Genomic DNA, 18331 nt, shown 5'->3' on the forward strand with positions numbered 1-18331 from the left:
CTGTCAGTCATCCTGGTCATTCATGTGAGTGTGTGTGTGTGTGTGTGTGTGTGTGTGTGTGTGTGTGTGTGTGTGTGTGCGCATGTTAGAGAGACCTGTTCTGTGGGAATGAAACTATGGCTGGGAGTTTACAGAAAGAGGGAGAAAAAGAGAGTTGACTGCTGACTCACAGGACAACAATAGTCCTGCAGGATTAACCCATGCCACACATTTCCCTCTCTGGTGTATGTGTGTGTGTGTGTGTGTGTGTGTGTGTGTGTGTGTGTGTGTGTGTGTGTGTTCACATTTTCAGCACTTTCCCTTTGTCTCATCAACTTTAGTGTTACGACCCTCCTTTCTCTGTCCTGCAGTGGTTTGAAATTACATCAAAGCAAGTTGCTCTTATTTGCAAAATAGGTGAAGAAGTCTAGTAAACACATATTCCCAACATAATCTATTTGCTGCATCCACTTCTAAACTATGTTCCTCTCTGTCTAGACAACGCATAGTAAAGTGATAATTGTTGTGAGAGTTGTCAACAATCTCTCACTACATTTTGTGTAACTTTTTATTGCTTTGAAATCTGTATGACAATATTATATCAATCTTGTTATGTATCTTCATGTCTCTTTGTTGATAGTGAAATATTGTTTTTGATATAGTTTCTATCCCCAAGCTGATTAACAGTTGAATTGTATGACTGTCTCCTATACATTCTTTGCACACACTATATACACCACACACTACTGCTTACCACTGTGCAGGCATTTACTACCTGGTGCTCTGCTGCAACTATGTCTTATATATCACATGTCTTGTATAGACAAACTGTATTATTGTGTATTATGTATTATTGTGTTACGATTGTATCCTGTGCTACTATTGTGTTCTATTGTGTTTTCGAAGATGAGAGCTCGTGACTGAATAATTTCATTGTACTGTCATACACCCCCCTGTATCCCAGTACATATAACAATATATTTTGAACTTGAATTGCTGTAAAATAAAATGTTGTATAAAGCAATGCATCATCCATTGAAAAAAAAAGTCAAGTATTGTACCCTGTCAACATGTTAGGGTTTTCTTTATCACTAAAGCATGAGAATACTGAATCAAATAATAATAATTTTGTTTGTATTTGACATTTGTGCCACTGTATGTTTATGCATAATTATATTGTTTTGTATTCTATTTTGCTTGTGTGTTTGTCTGTGGTGCTGTGTGAAACGCAATTTATCCCAGGACTCAATAAAGCATTGATTGGCTCTTCCATCTAAAATAAAAAGTAATCTTATGTCCCACTAAATTCTGTTCAGTAGATATTTAACTGTGAAGAAAAAGCACCCAGCTTAAAGCACCCAGCTAAGGAAAGCACCCAGCTCCCCACCCTTTGGTTACTGTAGCTCAATTACAGTGGAGTAGGACTATATTCGAAAAATAATTAGAAAATAAAGCAAAATAAAACGTATAATCTTTGTAAATTGTGAAACTAAATGTGATTGACAAGAGAAGGCACATTATTTCAGATGAAGATAATGAAGATAAAGTAATATATTTCTATTAGATATTTGGTAGTAAGTACTATTTTGGGTCTACCTGTCACAGTTTAGAGTGAATCCCTAAATGAAATTGGATCCAAACTTAAGGCATTACAATACTGACCCTAGAACGGCAAAGCAAAAAAAAAAAAAAAAAAAGCAAAGATTTCAGTGAACCGGTTCACGGGACCAGTAACACTGCCTCCGTGTTTTCTGTTCTACCAAATTGAGATCACTTCCCGTTAGACAGCAAAGATGGCGGGTGAACAGCATTGAATCTTTTTTTGTAATAAGCTATTAAAACGCGGGTATTTAGTGACATTTCTATGGGGCGAAGACGCCGAGCCCTTTCTAAACAATTACGGCTTAAGAAATGTTGTAGAATACGTGTAAGATTGGTAACTACGTCTCGGTATTTGTAATTTTTTTCGGTGTCCATCGCAGGAGCTCGTATTGTTATTTTAAAATGGCTCCGGTGCAGATTGGATCAGATGGGCAACTGGTGCCGGTCGGGGGTCCGACCTCGGCCCCCCAGCCGCCTCCTCCCGGTACCCCGGCGACACAGGGGGTACGGCTAAGCCTTCTGATTGAGTTTCTCCTCCAGAGGACCTACCACGAAATCACCCTGCTGGCTGAACTGTGAGTGATGATGAGATCCCTGTTGAGTGGGAACCCGCTCTTGCCGGTGTTGCCTCCAACTCTGTCATCTGATGTCCCCCTAGCCACAGAATAGTGTTGGCTTGTGCCTTAAGAATAGTAACCATTGATAACGTAGTATTTCTGTGAGTTGTTTTCAAAGTTACTGACTGGCGTCGCGTCTGATGAACTTTGGAATGGTGTTTTTTGTGCTTGTTGTCAATATTAATAAATTAGTTATTAATGGTGATTATCTGTGTCTTTCAGTCTTCCCAGAAAAACGGACATGGAAAGGTAAGATTTGCTCTGGAAAGATAGTGAAAGTCATTTATGACATTTGCTCTGACCTCTGGTAGTAATGTTTTAACATGGATCTCAACTGTTTCTGACAGGAAAATAGAGATAGTCCAGTTTGCCAGTCGCACCAGGCAGCTGTTTGTGCGTCTCCTAGCCCTGGTGAAGTGGGCAAGCAATGCAGGGAAAGTGGAGAAGTGTGCGGTATGTAGTTACTGCAGTAGCCTACTCTCAACATGCCAATCATCTACTTACAAAGGACATGCATGGTTCGAATCTGTACATGAGATATGCACATACACCTCCCAAAAATATTTGTGATGCTAACCTTTCACCCCTGGTTTCCATGGTAACAGATGATCTCTAGCTTCCTGGACCAGCAGGCCTTCCTGTTTGTGGACACGGCCGATAGGCTGGCATCACTGGCAAGAGATGCCCTGGTACATGCTCGCCTGCCCAGCTTTGCCATTCCCTTTGCCATCGATGTGCTCACCACAGGGTCCTACCCACGCCTACCCACATGCATACGGGTAAGCTGCCTGCCTGTATATAGCTGATGTAGCATCAATAACTGTCAGTTGTTTAATTCTAGAGGAGTTGGTTACAGCAGAAACAGACAAAGCAATCTGTTTTTTGTGTATTTGTGAATATTTATCTAAGAAACATTGACAATGGCCTTTGATTTTAGCCCTGCTAGTGTGGTAACAAAGACAGCCCAAGCTAGCTTATTTTATCTGTCTGTCTCATGTTTGTATCACATTGGTGTCATCAGTGTTGGAACTTTATCTTTTGGGCTAGCTCATTAACCCTGTCTGTGTGTGTGTCTGTGTGTAGGATAAGATCATTCCTCCAGACCCCATCACTAAGGTGGAGAAGCAGACGACTCTGAACCAGCTCAATCAGATACTGCGACACCGCCTTGTCACCACAGACCTGCCACCTCAGTTAGCCAACCTTACTGTGGGTAAGCATCACACGCACACACACTACAAATTCATTTTAGCAACCTCAATGTGGGTAAGCATCAACTTAATCTCACACACACATGAAAACACACACTCTACAAAAACACAATTAGACTATGATTTGAGGAGATACACTTTCGCTAATGCGTGTGTGTGTGTGTGTGTGTGTGTGTGTGTGTGTGTGTGTGTGTGTGTGTTTGCACGTGTGCCTGTGTGTGTGTCTCCCCCAGCTAACGGGCGTGTAAAGTTCCGTGTGGAAGGAGAGTTTGAGGCTACTCTGACAGTGATGGGAGATGATCCTGATATTCCCTGGAGACTGCTGAAGCTGGAGATACTGGTGGAGGACAAGGAGACTGGAGGTCAGACACACAACATTGAGAGAGAGAGAGAGAGAGTGCGAGCAGTGTGTTTGTGGAATCTGTTTAGTAGAGTGAATATATATTCTGTCCAAATATACGTCTCCTCACCCTTAATATCCCCGTCCCTTTTCTGTCTTTCGCCCTTCTTTTCCCTTATTACCCCTCCTTTTGCTCTCTCCTTTCTTCTCTCATCATCCCCTTCAAAACCCTTTTCTTCCTCCTTCCCCTGTTCCTCCCTATCCCTCCCTTTCTCCTCCCTATCCCTCCCTTTGTCCTCACAGATGGCCGAGCACTGGTCCACAGTATGCAGGTGAACTTTATCCATGAGTTGGTGCAGTCACGTCTGTTTGCAGATGAGAAGCCCCTGCAGGACATGTACAGCTGCCTGCGTATCCTTTGTGTGTGTGTGTGTGTGTGTGTGTGTGTGTCTGTGTGTGTCTTCTTCGTTCAGACAATGGGCTCAAAGCCAGTGCTGGCATGAAGTGCTGCAGTAGTAATATAGTGTGGGGGTGTGTGTGCACGTACGAGTATGTGCGTGCTCATGTATACAGTATTGACTGAATGACCATGCAGAGGTCCAGGCAGACACAGCATTCCAATGAGCCACTAGCATAGCCTCTCTCTTTGGAATGGTTTTCTAACAGTGTGGAGTCACATGTCCACTCTCTTTCCTCGTTTTATCCCACCACCCCCTTGTTGGGCTTTGTAACAACATACTGTACAGACTGGAAACAGCTTAGGCACCGGTAAATGATGAACACAGTGAATTTACTATGCCGTGCAGGTAATGATAGTACTCTCTGTAAGGAGGGGCTTGTAGAGTGTGTGAGCCTACATCTGTTGCCAAGTCTGAAGTGTGGATGCGGTCCATTTTTCAAGGTGTAAGTAGCCATGACTGAATTACTGTATATCTGGCAACTACAGCTGCTGACAAGTGACCTGCCTTGCTTAAATTGCATTGTTTCTCAAGTTAATGGGGCCATAATAGCATTATAAATAATAGAATTACCAAATTATTGTCATACTCCGATAACAATGCTTTAGATAATAGTGTTATGCCCAAGAGAACAACACAGATGATTATAGGTGTGGAAGGTCTATTTTGTATTAGTCTTTGTTATCGCACATCCGTAGCAACTATCAGTCAGCCGCAGCCTGGTTTCAAAGTCTCTCAGCATCTCCCTAGCCCCTGAGGCACATGGGAAAACAATAGCAACCGCTTGTTAGCATTATGCTAACATCAAAGACCCTAATCAGATATGCAGGAGAGCATGGCCATGTTAATCACAATGCTAATCAGAGCATCGTTGCTCTGCTTCCCTCACATTTAACACACTAGTTCTTTACAATCTCTCAATGGGACCAGGATCTTTGATGCAATTAGTTAATTAACGTGTGTGTGTGTGTGTGTGTGTGTGTGTGTGTGTGTGTGTGTGTGTGTGTGTGTGCGCGTGTGCGTGCGCGTGCGCGTGCGCGTGCGCGTGCGCATGCGCATGCACACACACATGTTCTGCACTCATCCTCCTAGTGTTTTCCTGCTAGCTGCTCCTTAACCCTCTCCTCTCCAGACTCGTTCTGCCTGTCTCTGCAGCTGGAGGTGCTCCACTCTCAGACCCTGATGCTGGTTAGAGAGCGCTGGGGAGACTTGGTACAGGTGGAGAGATACATGCCAGCCAAGTGTCTCACACTCGCTGTCTGGAAGTAAGAAACACACACACACATGCACACACACACACACACTTATTGACAGAAGTTATACACAAGAAGGGATGAGGGATTGTTTGACAGATTGCTCTTTGTCTCAACAACGACTATTTGCTGCTTTGAAAACTGTTGATTGTGCTTTTATGCCGTGCCAAATGAATTTCCTTTCAAGGAATAATGAGGCATCACTTGACTCTCTCTCCCCCCCCCCTCCAGCCAACAGGTCCTGGGCAGGAAGACTGGCACTGCGTCGGTCCACAAAGTCAGCATCAAGATTGACGAATTCGATGGATCCAAGCCACTTCAGATATCGCATGAGCCTCCACTACCCGCTTGTGACTCCAAACTCATGGAGAGAGCCATGAAGGTGATAGCGTGTATAGAGTGACGAGACTAAATAGCCTGCTCTGCATCCCTACTGTTTGTTGTTGTTTCTCATGACCCCATATCCTATTTCTGGCCCCGCCCCTCCTGTAGATTGACCATCTGTCGGTGGAGAAGCTTTTGATTGACAGCGTGCACGCACGCTCCCATCAGAAGCTGCAGGAGCTGAAAGCCATTCTGAAGACCAGTAACCCCAGTGATAACTGTGAGTGTTCCTGCGACTACTGTTGACACTAAAAGATCTGTCCACTGGTCTTGGGAAAAAATTTTTGTTGCCTTTTTCCTCACAAATTACGGCTAAGAAACGGCTTCCACTGAAATGAGTCACTGGTTCCCTGATTCTCCCTTGGAGCTGGCAGTAGTGAAAGAAAGTCTTAGTCACTGAGTGAAAAGAAAGGTTTCAATGTTTGAAGACTGGTTCCCTTCCCTGTGTTTCAGCGTTCATAGAGACGGCTCTGCCCACTCTGGTCATCCCTATCCTGGAGCCCTGCGGCCGCTCAGAGTGCCTGCACATCTTTGTGGACCTGCACTCAGGAATGTTCCAGCCCATGCTGTATGGGATAGGTAAACACACACACACACACACACACACACACACACACACACAGACAGACACAGACACACACTCACTCTCTTCTCTGTGTTCTCTCTCCAGATCAGCCCATGCTGGATGACATTGAGAAGACCATCAACGATGACATGAAACGCATCATATCTTGGTTGCAGCAACTGAAGTAAATCCACTACCTGTCTATCTAGATGTGGTCTGCCTGTTCAGAGCTCAGATACCCATTCTAGCAATACAGTGCCTCACCCTAGTATCCTTGTAGTGCACACCGCTTATTACGGATGGATATTAGGACACAGACATTGTTAGGCTAAGTTTTTTGTTCTGTAGCGTCAGCTTGAGTCTATCGCCTGTCACTGTTCTGATGTAGAGTGTTATAGGCTGGACCGTTTAATCCCCGTCATGGCCAGAGTGTTAGCAGAAGTGCTAATGGTATGAGCGTGAGCATATGGGCTGCAACATCATGTTAGGGCTGTCTGTTCGTCTCTGAAGATGGCACAGACTGGCACACTTGGCCGCAATTAGGGTTGGAATGAGATATCACACTACTGTGGGATAATGTCTGTGAAGCCCCAGCTGTCAACGGGAATGGTGATGTCATGTCCGTGTGGAAAGGCCACATCAAGTCGTGTTTTTTTTTTTGGTTCTCTTTGAGAAGTTTGTGGTGCACTGGTTTTTACTCATGCTCGTGTCCAACTGTGGTTTTAACTAATCTCTCGCTCTCTCTCTCTTTTTCTTTCTCTCTCTCTCTCTCTCTCACTCGCTTTCTCTTTCTCTCTTGCTTTCTCTTTCTCTCTTGCTTTCTCTTTCTCTTTTTCTCTCTCTCGCCTTCTCTTTCACTTTCCCTCTTTCTCACTCGCTCTCTCTCTCTCTCTCTCTCTCTCTCTCTCCCCCCCTCTCTAGGTTCTGGTTAGGGGAGCAGCGCTGTCGACAGTCAGTGAAGCACCTCCCCACAGTGTGCACCGACACACTGCATCTCTCCAACTCAGCCTCTCACCCGGCAGGCGACTTGTCAAAACACAGACTCTTCATCAAGCTGACACGCCTACCACAATACTATATCGTAAGGCCCCCCCCCTCCTCTTTCTTTTCAATGCAATTCACTACATCTTCAGTGTCTCCAAAGGGACATGTACAGTACTTGAAGCAAAAACATAAAACTAACATAAAGCCCATCTGTTTCTTCTCTCTCTCTCTCTCTCTCTCTCTCTCTCCCCCCCCGCCCCCATCTCTCTCTAGGTGGTGGAGATGTTGGATGTTCCTGGCTGTCCCACAGAGCTGCAATACAAGTACTCCATCCTGTCAGTGTCCCAGCTGGAGGGAGAGGAGGGACCTCCGTGCGCCCAGCTCCTGCAGCACTTCAAGCCCAACCTGGAGCAGCTCGTCCTGGACACCGCTTCTGGGAGAGGGGCCCGTCCTGGAACTAAGAGAAAGGTGTGGGAGATAGATACATGATGGTAGCCGTGCAGAGATACTAGCACTAATGTCAACCATATACTGCTTAGGCAGATGAATATTCTGTTTCTATGACCTACCCTACACTATTGAGAACACAGGGCAACATGCCATTTCTTGTGACTGACAGTGTGCTCAGTGTGTCCCCACTCTGTCTCTGCTCCCTCAGCTGTCTGGAGACCAGGGTACTCTGGAGCCTAAGAAGCCCAAGCGCTCTGGGGAGATGTGTGCCTTCAACAAGGAGCTGGCTCACCTAGTGGCTATGTGTGACACCAACATGCCTTTCATAGGCCTCAGAACAGAGGTAAGGAGGGAATCTACCTCTCTCTACCTCTCTCTCCCACCCTCCACCGTTTTCTTCATTGCTCCTTCCTCCCTCTTACCCTCAGTTGTCCGTCCAAGTACTCAATCTTTTTTGTGTGTGTGTGTGTGTGTGTGTGTGTGTGTGTGTGTGTGTGTGTGTGTGTGTGTGTGTGTGTGTGTGTGTGTGTGTGTGTGTGTGTGTGTGTGTGTGTGTGTGTGTGTGTGTGTGTGTGTGTGTGTGTGTGTAGTTGTCCAACATGGAGATTCCACACCAGGGAGTGCAGGTGGAGGGAGACGGCTGTAGCCACGCCATCCGCATCCTAAAGTAAGACAAAGACACGTACATACACATAAAGGCATGAGGAACAACCACAGTATTATTATTATTAGTAGTAGTAGTAGTATCTTGTGGGAAAATGCCATGGTCGATGCAACTCCAGATAAGGATTCAGCTTAAGTTTTTAATCTACTACCTACAGTAATGTCATGCTTAGGTCACACATTTTTGAGTGTTATTATGCCATTTAAAGCCATCTTCATAAGAGTTTGGATAACAACATGCCTCCCCCCCTCCCCCAGGATCCCCCCCAGTAAGGGTGTGGGTGAGGAGACGAGGCGGGCTCTAGAGCGCTCCCTACTGGACTGCACCTTCCGCCTGCAGGGACGCAACAACCGCACCTGGGTGGCTGAACTGATCCTGGCCAACTGCCCTCTGAACAGCACTCACAGCAAGGAGCAAGGTACACACACACACACACACACACACACACACACACACTGCCTCAACAGAGTATTTTTATAGTTTTATTGTCATTTAACGTATTTAACGTATTTGTCTGTCTCTCTAGCGTCAACGCGTCACGTGTATCTGACCTATGAGAACCCTCTGTCAGAGCCTGTGGGCGGGAGGAAGGTGGTGGAGATGTTCCTCAATGACTGGAGCAGCATCAGCCAACTCTACCAGTGTGTCATGGAGTTCTCCCGCTCACTACCAGGTGTGTGTGTGTGTGTGTGTGTGTGTGTGTGTGTGTGTGTGTGTGTGTGTGTGTGTGTGTGTGCGTGTGCGTGCTGTTGAAATGTGATGTGTTGATAACTGTATTTGAATGTAAAGCTACCTTGGTAATGTTGATGAATGTGGTCCTCTTGTTGTTTCTCTTCCTCCTGCCAGAGATGCCATCGTACCTGAGTCTGTTCTCTGAGATCAGGCTGTATAACTACCGGAAGCTGGTGCTCTGCTACGGCAGCACCAAGGGCAGCTCAGTAAGTACACCTAGGGGTGGTGTGTGTGTGTGTGTGTGTGTGTGTATGTGTGGGGGGGGGGGTCTCAACTGTAAGCCTGAAAACCTTTGAAACCACTTAGGGACCCACATATTGTAAAAAAAAACTATTTTTAGGTACACACACGAAACATTTAGCAACAAGAAATATACATATCATATCCCTAGCCGTCGACCTGAGTATAAACAACAACATGGTGGAAGCGTAACCCTACCAGAGGGTGAGAGTAAGCTATGACCAGATTGCTCTGAGGTTATTCACTTGTTCCCCCCCCCCCCCCCCCCCCCTCTCTCTCTCTCTGTCCTCCCTCAGGTGACCATCCAGTGGAACTCCAGCACCCAGCGCTTCCACCTCTCTCTGGGGACAGTGGGCCCTAACTCAGGCTGTAGCAACTGTCATAACATCATACTTCACCAACTGCAAGAGATGTTCAACAAGACCCCCACTGTGGTACAGCTAATGCAGGTACACACGCATGTGCACACACACACACACACACACACACACACACACAGCTGTAGGTACACATCCCGTGGCACTGCCAGCTAAGTGATATATTGTGGATATTGTTGTTCTCCTGTCAGGTCCTGTCAGACACCCAGGCTCCTCTGAATGCCATCAACAAGCTGCCCACGGTGCCCATGCTAGGCCTCACCCAGCGCACCAACACGGCCTACCAGTGCTTCTCCATCCTGCCTCAGTCGCCCACGCACATCCGCCTGGCCTTCAGGAACATGTACTGCATAGACATCTACTGCCGCAGCCGAGGCGTGGTGGCCATCCGAGACGGAGCCTACAGCCTGTTTGACAACACAAAGATCGTAGAGGGGTTCTACCCTGCCCCGGGACTCAAGGTACAGGAGAGACTGAGCACAGGGATATAGTGCTGGGTGGTTGAAATACTTTGGAGGAAGGAAAAGCTCAACTTTTGAGGAAGTTGAGGATGACTTTCCCCTTTTACATCCTCTTTCTCTCTCTCCCTCACCCCCCCCCCCCTCCCCCCCCCCGCCTCCTCTCTTCTCTGCAGACCTTCTTGAACATGTTTGTCGACAGCAACCAGGACGCTCGCCGCCGCTCCGTCAACGAGGACGACAACCCGCCCTCCCCGGTGGGTGTCGACATGATGGACACCCTGATGGGCCAATTACAGGCCCAGCAGCAGCAGCAGCAGCCAATGAGAGGGGCCGGGGGAGGGGTGTACCCACCTCTCACCTCCCCGCCAACACCGTACCATAACGTGGCTCCATCGCCATCCATGATGCCCACTCAGTCCCCAGGTAAGACGTGTGGGTGTGGGTGTGTGTGTGTGTGTGTGGGTCGGGTAGGGGGGGGGGGGCGGTGGCGGTGGCGTCCAGGGGTGGTCGACTCTGGAGTGGAACTCCCCTGGTGCTGCTGTGTTGGGGGGGGGGGGGGGGGGGGGGGTATTGTGGTGGGTGAGAGGAGTGTGTGAGGGAGGGGAATGTAGTGTGGTGGGGGAGAGGAGTGTGTGAGGGAGGGGGGGTGTACTATGGTGGGTGAGAGGAGTGTGTGAGGAAGAGCAGTGGTGTGTGTGCCCCCGTTTTTGTGCCATGTGTGCTTGGCAGCCCTCCATAGAAGCAGAGGAAACCGGCTGGTTCAGTGGTTTGGCTCTCCGCACTCATCACATTCCCACTCGCTCGCCCCAGCTGTGTGTGTGTGTGTGTGTGTGTGTGTGTGTGTGTGTGTGTGTGTGTGGTTGTGAGAGCATGTCATTCAAACATCGGGTGCATGTACCCTAGCCTAGAAGGCAGAGAGCATGCATTCGGCCCTACTCCTCCTCACCCATGTCAGCCTGAAGCCAGCGCCCGCTTTAGCGTGTGTGTGTGACTGTGTGCGTGCGCACTTGCAAATGTGTGTGTGTGTGTGTGTGAATGTGAGGGAGAGAGGTGATCTTGTCAGCCAATATGAGTCTGATGAGCCCGTCGATTGATTGGTTGGTGTGTGTGTGTGTGTGTGTGGTATATGTATGTGTGTGTGTGTGTGTGTGTGTGTGTGTGTGTGCGCGCAGGGACCATCCATACCTCCGGCTCCCCTAGCGGAGCCCTGAGGGCGCCCTCTCCCTTTGGGCCCACCCCGTCTCCCTCTTCTCTGGGGATAACAATGGGCCCGACCAGCTTTGCCAGCCCGCATGGTAAGTGGCTGAACGCACTGACCACAGGGACAGGCTGGGCAGGGTTGGAGGAGGGGGCTGGGAGGGGCTGGCCCAAGGAAAAGGCAGGCTGTGGTCAAGCCGGGTGGTTGGGGGGGGGGGGTCATTTTGACCCAGGCCACACTGCTCAGGGATGAGCTGGGCCAAGCCGGACCAGAGGATGGGCTGTAACAGTGACAGTCTGGGTGGTGTTACAGTGGAACCATAAGCCCTGGCACCCTGGCTGGTTATATCTGGGAGTGAGGATGGGGTGAGCTGTAGCTAGCCCTGTGGTAATGTGCCTGTCTTGAGTTGATCTGTTGATCCAGACTGAGGTGGGCACTCACTCAGTCTTTAGCATGGACTGTTGGAATCCCAATTTGAGAAGTGTGTGACCTCATGGGAGTTGGTGAATGTTTTTATTTTTGTTTGTTTGTGTGTGTGTCAGGGTGTGTGTTTGTGTTCACAATCCTGACGATAAAGGGACTGAGGGCACTTGTACTGTTCCTTACTGTGCTGATGGTGTGTGTGTGTGTGTGAATGTCTGTTTGTTTCCCAGGTGCGCTGGACCCCAGTTCTCCGTATGCCATGGTGTCTCCCAGCCAGAGGGGCCAGTGGCCAGGCTCCCCCCAGGTTTCAGGGCCCTCTCCTGGGGCTCGCATCCATGGCATGTCCCCTGGCAACCCCTCGCTCCATTCCCCCATCCCTGATGCATCACACTCTCCACGTGCTGGCTCCAGTAAGTACCACTCTCTCTTCCTCATGTTATCATGAGGAACTGTCCCATGTGCCCCAGCCCATTACAGGAAAACATATCATCTTATCTTATTTCTGCATACAAACTTCCCCTGTACACACATTTCATTTTTAATCTAATTAGACTACTCTTTTCTGTGTGTGTGTGTGTGTGTTTTCTCTCTCCCAGGCTCCCAGACCATGCCCAGTAGCATGCCCCCGCCCCGTCAGCTACCTCAGCGCTCCTGGGCCGCCTCCATCCCCACCATCCTTACCCACAATGCCTTGCACGTGCTGCTGTTGCCTTCGCCCACGCCCTGCCAGGTGCCCGGGCTGGCAGGAAGTTACCTCTGCTCGCCGCTCGAACGCTTCCTGGGCTCGGTCATCATGAGACGCCACCTGCAGAGGATCATCCAGGTGGAACCCAACGTAAGTGTTTCTCACACTTCTCCATCTCTCTCTGCTATCTCTCTCTCTCTCTCTCCCTCCCTCCCTCCCTCTGTGTCTGTCTGCTTGGGCCCAATGTTAGTGACATCTGTTAGTACAATTCTAAATGAACTAATGTCAAACTCTTTCTCCCCCCACCTCAGTTGTCCATCGTTAACTCTAACGAGCCAGGAGTGATCATGTTCAAGACGGAGGTGCTGAAGTGTCGCGTGGCTCTGAACCCAAAGACCTACCAGACACTCCAGCTCAAAGTCACACCGGAGAACGCCGGGCCGTGGTCACAAGAGGAGCTGCAGGTTCTAGAGAAGTTCTTTGAGACCCGGGTAAGACGAACACACACACACACACACACACACACACACATACACACACACACACACAGGATTCTGATTAAACAATTCACTCCCCTTCCTCTGTCCTTGTTGACCATGTGCGCTTTATGTTGTTGAGGCACACTTTTGTCTTCATGTTTCCTCTCCTCTCTTGTTTCCTCTAGGTGGCAGGACCTCCCTTTAAGTACAACACTCTGAATGCCTTCACCAAGCTGCTGGGGGCTCCCACCAACATCCTCAGGGACTGCGTACGCATCATGAAGCTTGAACTGGTGAGTAGTACAGATACATGTGATGTGTGTGGGTGGAGGCGAGGTGTGTGTATATTGGTGAGAGGAGGAGGGAGATATTTGTGTGAGTGTGTGAAAGTATCTCACTCACTCTCTCTGTCCAGTTCCCTGACCAGGCCACCCAGCTGAAGTGGAACGTCCAGTTCTGTCTGACCATCCCTCCCAGTGCCCCTCCCATCGCCCCTCCAGGAACTATCGCTGTGGTGCTCAAGTCCAAGATGCTCTTCTTTGTGAGTAGAATTCTCCTCTCCTTTCAATACTGCACGGTCCAGGTCTAGCCATAGTCCTCCCAGGATGGATCCACACAGACATTTACAAAAGCCTGTGCTGTACACTTGTCACACAAAAAATCATACAGTAGTGTCACAAAAGGCTGGTCAATGAGTAGAATAGGCAGACATAGTACACAAAGGGGTGTAGTCTGTTTCACTCTGTTGAATTTAGGAAGTTGTGTGTGAAACAGAACTAATTATGTATCCTTGCTGTCTGCCCCTCAGCTCCAGCTGACCCAGCGGCTGCCGGTGCCCCAGGAGCCAGTGAGCATCATCGTGCCCATCGTGTACGACATGGCCACTGGCCTCACCCAGCAGGCTGACATACCCCGCCAACACAGCTCCTCTGGAGCTGCTGCACTCATGGTCTCCAACATCCTCAAGAGGTTCAACGAGCTGCATCCCGCCAGACAGGGTGAGTGTCTGTTTTTGAATATTGACAAGCTTTGAGAACAAGTGAGGAAAAACAAACCGCTTTAATAATGGTTCAATTGCCATCACTTTGACACTTTGGTGTGTTTTTGTCTCCTCGTAGGTGAATGCACAATATTCGCCTCTGTTCATGAACTCATGGCCAACCTCAGCCTGCCTCCCGGTGGCCGCCAGTAGCAACAGCATCTTCCTGGTCAGAAACTGAATCCATCTCATGGACCTCGACTGGACAAGTTCCTTGCTAGAACTGGGAAGGATCCATCCTTGAGTCAAGCAAAATTGGGGTCAAAGTGAACTGTGCTTTCTGTATGTCACACAATGCAACATATCTCTTCTACGCTTCAGCCAATGGACATAAAACTGATGTACAGTTAGTTTTATTGTCAAAAAAGGGAGCAAATTATGCAGAACCATTAAACACAATGTTTATTCTTGATAAAGAACACATTTATGACTCAAATAAAGGAACAATTGGAGGTGTATTTCGAAAGAAAGGTATTTGTTGTTAAGAGAAGAATACGAGAGAATAAGAGACTTATTTTTTTCCTCCAGATCCACTTCTTAACAAAGGATTCACAAATTGAAAATATGGTTGTTTACCAAAAGATGTACATTGTTGTATATTTCAGCATTGAAAATAATCATACACAGTTGGATTAGTTGGACTTTTGCTAGAGCACTGTATTCACAATCTTTTTTTTTTTTCTTTCTTTTTTTTTATAATGCGATATCAATACTGTTGTGGTATTGGGGATGTATTCTTTCTTAGTACACTATTTAAATGTCTTTTCCCTTTATGATGTCATGACCTAGACCCTTCTTAGTTCAACCTGTCACTTTGAATACTGTAAAACTGTGACAAACTTTATAAGCCAGCTGTATTTTATTATGACTGCTTTTGAGTCCTGAATGAAGAATCTGAGACATCTTGTCTGTCTTTGATTACTATTTAATAAACCAGTCAAAATCTGTCCAGAGTTTTGTTTCATTTGAGTGTTTCATTCATTGTGTGAGCTGTCAGATATTTGCTATTTGAATGGCCTGTCATATGATGACTACAATACAACATATATGGTTGTATGTTATTCTTTTAAGTCCGTTTCTCGATAAGTAAGTCAATAATTAAACAGGATTAGACGCAGTAATGTATCCCTACTGTGCACAGATGACGTGCCCTAGAAATCATCAAAATCATGACATCATGCAGAATTGGGGTAGATTCAATAGAAGGTAATAGCACATACAGTCATGGGCGTGTCAACGGCGAAGTTACCAGCAGGCACCAGCTGTCTGTGTGCCCATCAATCCATCTCACCCTTTGTTTACGATGATTAGAGTGGATTACCTGTGGGCTATATTTTGATACGCGCGGATAATCCTTTTATTGGAGATAATCGGCCTGTTGATACAACAGCACACGTTATATCTATCTTGAATGCACCCCTTGTGCTGGACATAAATAATTCCGATTGGATGCAAAGACAAAAGCATTTTTCTTTCCGCATCCGAAACTGTACTGTGCTGTGCACACACCCATTAATTCTCCCATTTCTATTAATTCATTTGTATTTTAAATGACAGAAGTTGGTTTATCAGTTCGATAACCGAACAATAATTCTGATGGCAGCAGTCAGCATCTCCGAACCGCTATGTCACCCTTGCGTTTATCATGAGCAATTCAAAGGTAAGTCGGAGCATCATTGACCCACATTCACTCATGTATTTCATCCGCAATTAACATAATGACGTAATGCAAAATGCCATGCAAAATGTCTGTCTATACAGCATTTGGGACGTTTAGACTATTGCTTTGATAAATAACGAATTGCCTTATAAATATTTTTTATCAACCAATGTTATAGAGCTGACACCATTGCTTGACAGAGAATAATGTATGTTCTGTTACATACTATACAGTATGTTTCTATAGCTAAAGGCTATATGATCAATGATCAATATTACATTCCAAAGTGTTGTCCACTCCCCTCCCTGGACTGAGAGCAATAGAGGGCAAGAACTACAGTATATGGGACCATGGAGGGGGAGTAGGAATTAGATGCATCTCTGACCTGTACTGTATTGACTGACTGTATCGCCTGTGGTTAGTTGAGCTGCAATTGAAGAGGCCTCTGATGCCGGTCCACCTGAGCCCGGAGCAGGTGGGGCTGGAGATGCTGTGTCTGTGTGGACAGCTAGACCTCCTTATCAGGGCCCAGGTACAACAGGTGAGACACACAGACACACCCTGAACCTTCTGGCACAGCCCTTCCCTCCATCTGAACCCTCTCACCTGAGGCTGGAAGGAACCATATTTGAGTGTGGTCGGTTCAAACGAATCAATGATGTGGATTGGAAGTTAGAGTAGCCTAATCAAGACTTGTAGAAGACCAGGATTAGAAACACTGATATAGAAATGTATTGTATGTGTTTTACAATGTAGATATATCATGTATTTTACTATGTAGATATATTTTTAATTGTAATTATACTATGTAAGCCTTACATTATTTCTATTAGAAACTGTGTTATAACTCACAACAATAACATATCTCCTGTGAAGTTCCAGGAGCAGCTGAGTCAGGACTGCAGCCCAGAGGAGTCAGACACTTTCCAGGTTCAAGGTGAGCCTCATTCAGAAGCCCCTCCTAACCACACTACAGTGTCTTTATAGTCTCATGTTTCTCATCTCATCGTCTTCCTCCATCTACACTGACAATCTGATGTTTCTGATCATACAGGTGCTGAAATGATTGATCAGATGCTCCAGTGCTTAGAACACCTGCCTAAACCTATGCCACAGCTGGAGGTACCAACCTTCCCATCATAATCATATTATAATAATGAAACGATACAAAATATGTTAGAAGATGACGACATGATTTATCTCAATGTTTTTCAAATTCAAGTTTATCACATGACAGTCAATACAAGCTTAAACCCATGGGAATAACAACAGTCCTAGTTATGATATTATGTTTGTTTTAGTGAATGTAAAACATTTTTTTCCAGGACTACCTAGATATGATGGGTCTGTCAGCCATGTTTCCTCGTGTGGAGGTGTTCCTCATCCAGGGCTGCCCAGTGGACATGCTGGAGAGGCCGCCCATGGACGGTGAGAGCTCCAGGTAGAAATTGCCCTTAGCCACAGTTATAGGATCAGAATAACCTTCCCTCAGTTGTTAGGAGGATGAAAATATCTCACCATCTATCAGTGGTTAGGGACAACTCTACTACCTCCAACAGGCGAGGAGTAGGATGAAGTTGCCTCTCGACACTAGGCTGATGTCTATTTTGTGTTTTTCGCCTCGAATGCTAAAGGTTGGGATTTGGGGATGGTAAGCTGATCCTAGAACTTTACCTAAGGGCAACATCTACCTGGAGTAGTGAGTTTAATAGTAAAACATTAAAAACACAATGGGAAAACACAAAAGCATGTCTACACAATAAATTTAATTCTGAACACTCGTTGCACATTGCACCCTTCTGATTATTTATGGCCCAGATGTCTAACCTGAGATTGTGTGTGTGTTGTAGACTACTTCTCTCACATCGCCAGGCTGAATCAGCTGCTTGTTCTCAGCCAGCAGCTGGAGGAGGACGTGAAGCATCTAGGGAGCCACAAATACATCGCCCACCAGCTCTCAGTCATATATGTGAGAGGAGCGCTTTCATCATCAATATTCCTATTCTACTCTATTCAGATTTATAAAAGCTTTGTTGTCACACTTTGACAATTGGACCTGTATAAAAGACGCATGGATTCACAGACATAACATCCTATTCTGTTGTATTCTATCCATATGTATGATATAACCATACCCCTAGAGAAAGAACAGGCAGCCCATAGACATCCACTAGCACCCCTTTTATCTGTTTTAGCATGGCCAAATTGTAATGACTAGCAGCGGTCCTCTGCTAGCTCCTATACACCCAACTATACAATGTCTCCACTTGTTTGTGTTTTTCAGCAAGTGATTAGCTCTTTCAAAGGCATCCTGCCCTTGTCTGCACTGAAGAAAGACATCGAGGCCAACTTCAAACAGATGAAGATGTCTCTAGTGTCAGAGGAGGGGTCCAGGCAGGAACCTCAGCTGCCAGCACACTACATCAGCTGGTGAGAGCAACCAAACCCAAACATATTTATGATTCATCAGTTTAACTCTGACAGGCATGGTTTTCAATATGAATTAACATGTGTGTGTTTGTGTGTGTGT

At 46.7% G+C, this 18331-nt stretch overlaps 1 protein-coding gene across 2 annotated transcripts; it reads left to right on the top strand.

Moving 5' to 3' along the window:
- Nucleotides 1–1772: 1772 nt before the first annotated feature.
- Nucleotides 1773–15088, top strand: med14 (mediator complex subunit 14). Of its 2 annotated transcripts, XM_083682571.1 has the most exons (30): nucleotides 1773–2156; nucleotides 2421–2447; nucleotides 2546–2651; nucleotides 2804–2977; nucleotides 3282–3411; nucleotides 3643–3771; nucleotides 4053–4160; nucleotides 5340–5472; nucleotides 5692–5842; nucleotides 5953–6064; nucleotides 6298–6423; nucleotides 6515–6593; nucleotides 7331–7490; nucleotides 7667–7861; nucleotides 8052–8186; nucleotides 8434–8510; nucleotides 8765–8925; nucleotides 9034–9180; nucleotides 9354–9445; nucleotides 9776–9928; nucleotides 10048–10317; nucleotides 10491–10740; nucleotides 11490–11612; nucleotides 12169–12348; nucleotides 12535–12773; nucleotides 12935–13114; nucleotides 13288–13395; nucleotides 13518–13643; nucleotides 13911–14100; nucleotides 14221–15088. In XM_083682571.1, exons 1-30 carry the CDS (start codon nucleotides 1984–1986, stop codon nucleotides 14292–14294), a joined length of 4308 nt encoding a protein of 1435 aa, XP_083538697.1. In that variant the 5' UTR covers nucleotides 1773–1983; the 3' UTR covers nucleotides 14295–15088. The 2 variants fall into 2 exon arrangements, with proteins under 2 accessions (XP_083538697.1, XP_083538698.1); XM_083682572.1 differs by lacking the exon at nucleotides 11490–11612.
- Nucleotides 15089–18331: the final 3243 nt, after the last annotated feature.

This window comes from Argentina silus (genome assembly GCF_951799395.1).
Source record: "Argentina silus genome assembly, chromosome: 12".
Classification (NCBI taxonomy): Eukaryota; Metazoa; Chordata; class Actinopteri; order Argentiniformes; family Argentinidae; genus Argentina; species Argentina silus.

What these genes read in the sequence shown, in the direction of transcription:
- med14 (XM_083682571.1), top strand. Translation starts at nt 1,984, where the DNA reads ATGGCTCCGGTGCAGATTGGATCAGATGGGCAACTGGTGCCGGTCGGG. An exon ending in GGACATGTACAGCTGCCTGC is followed by an intron (nt 4,161 to 5,339) that starts GTATCCTTTGTG and finishes TCTCCTCTCCAG; the next exon opens with ACTCGTTCTGCCTGTCTCTG. An exon ending in GTTCTCCCGCTCACTACCAG is followed by an intron (nt 9,181 to 9,353) that starts GTGTGTGTGTGT and finishes TCCTCCTGCCAG; the next exon opens with AGATGCCATCGTACCTGAGT.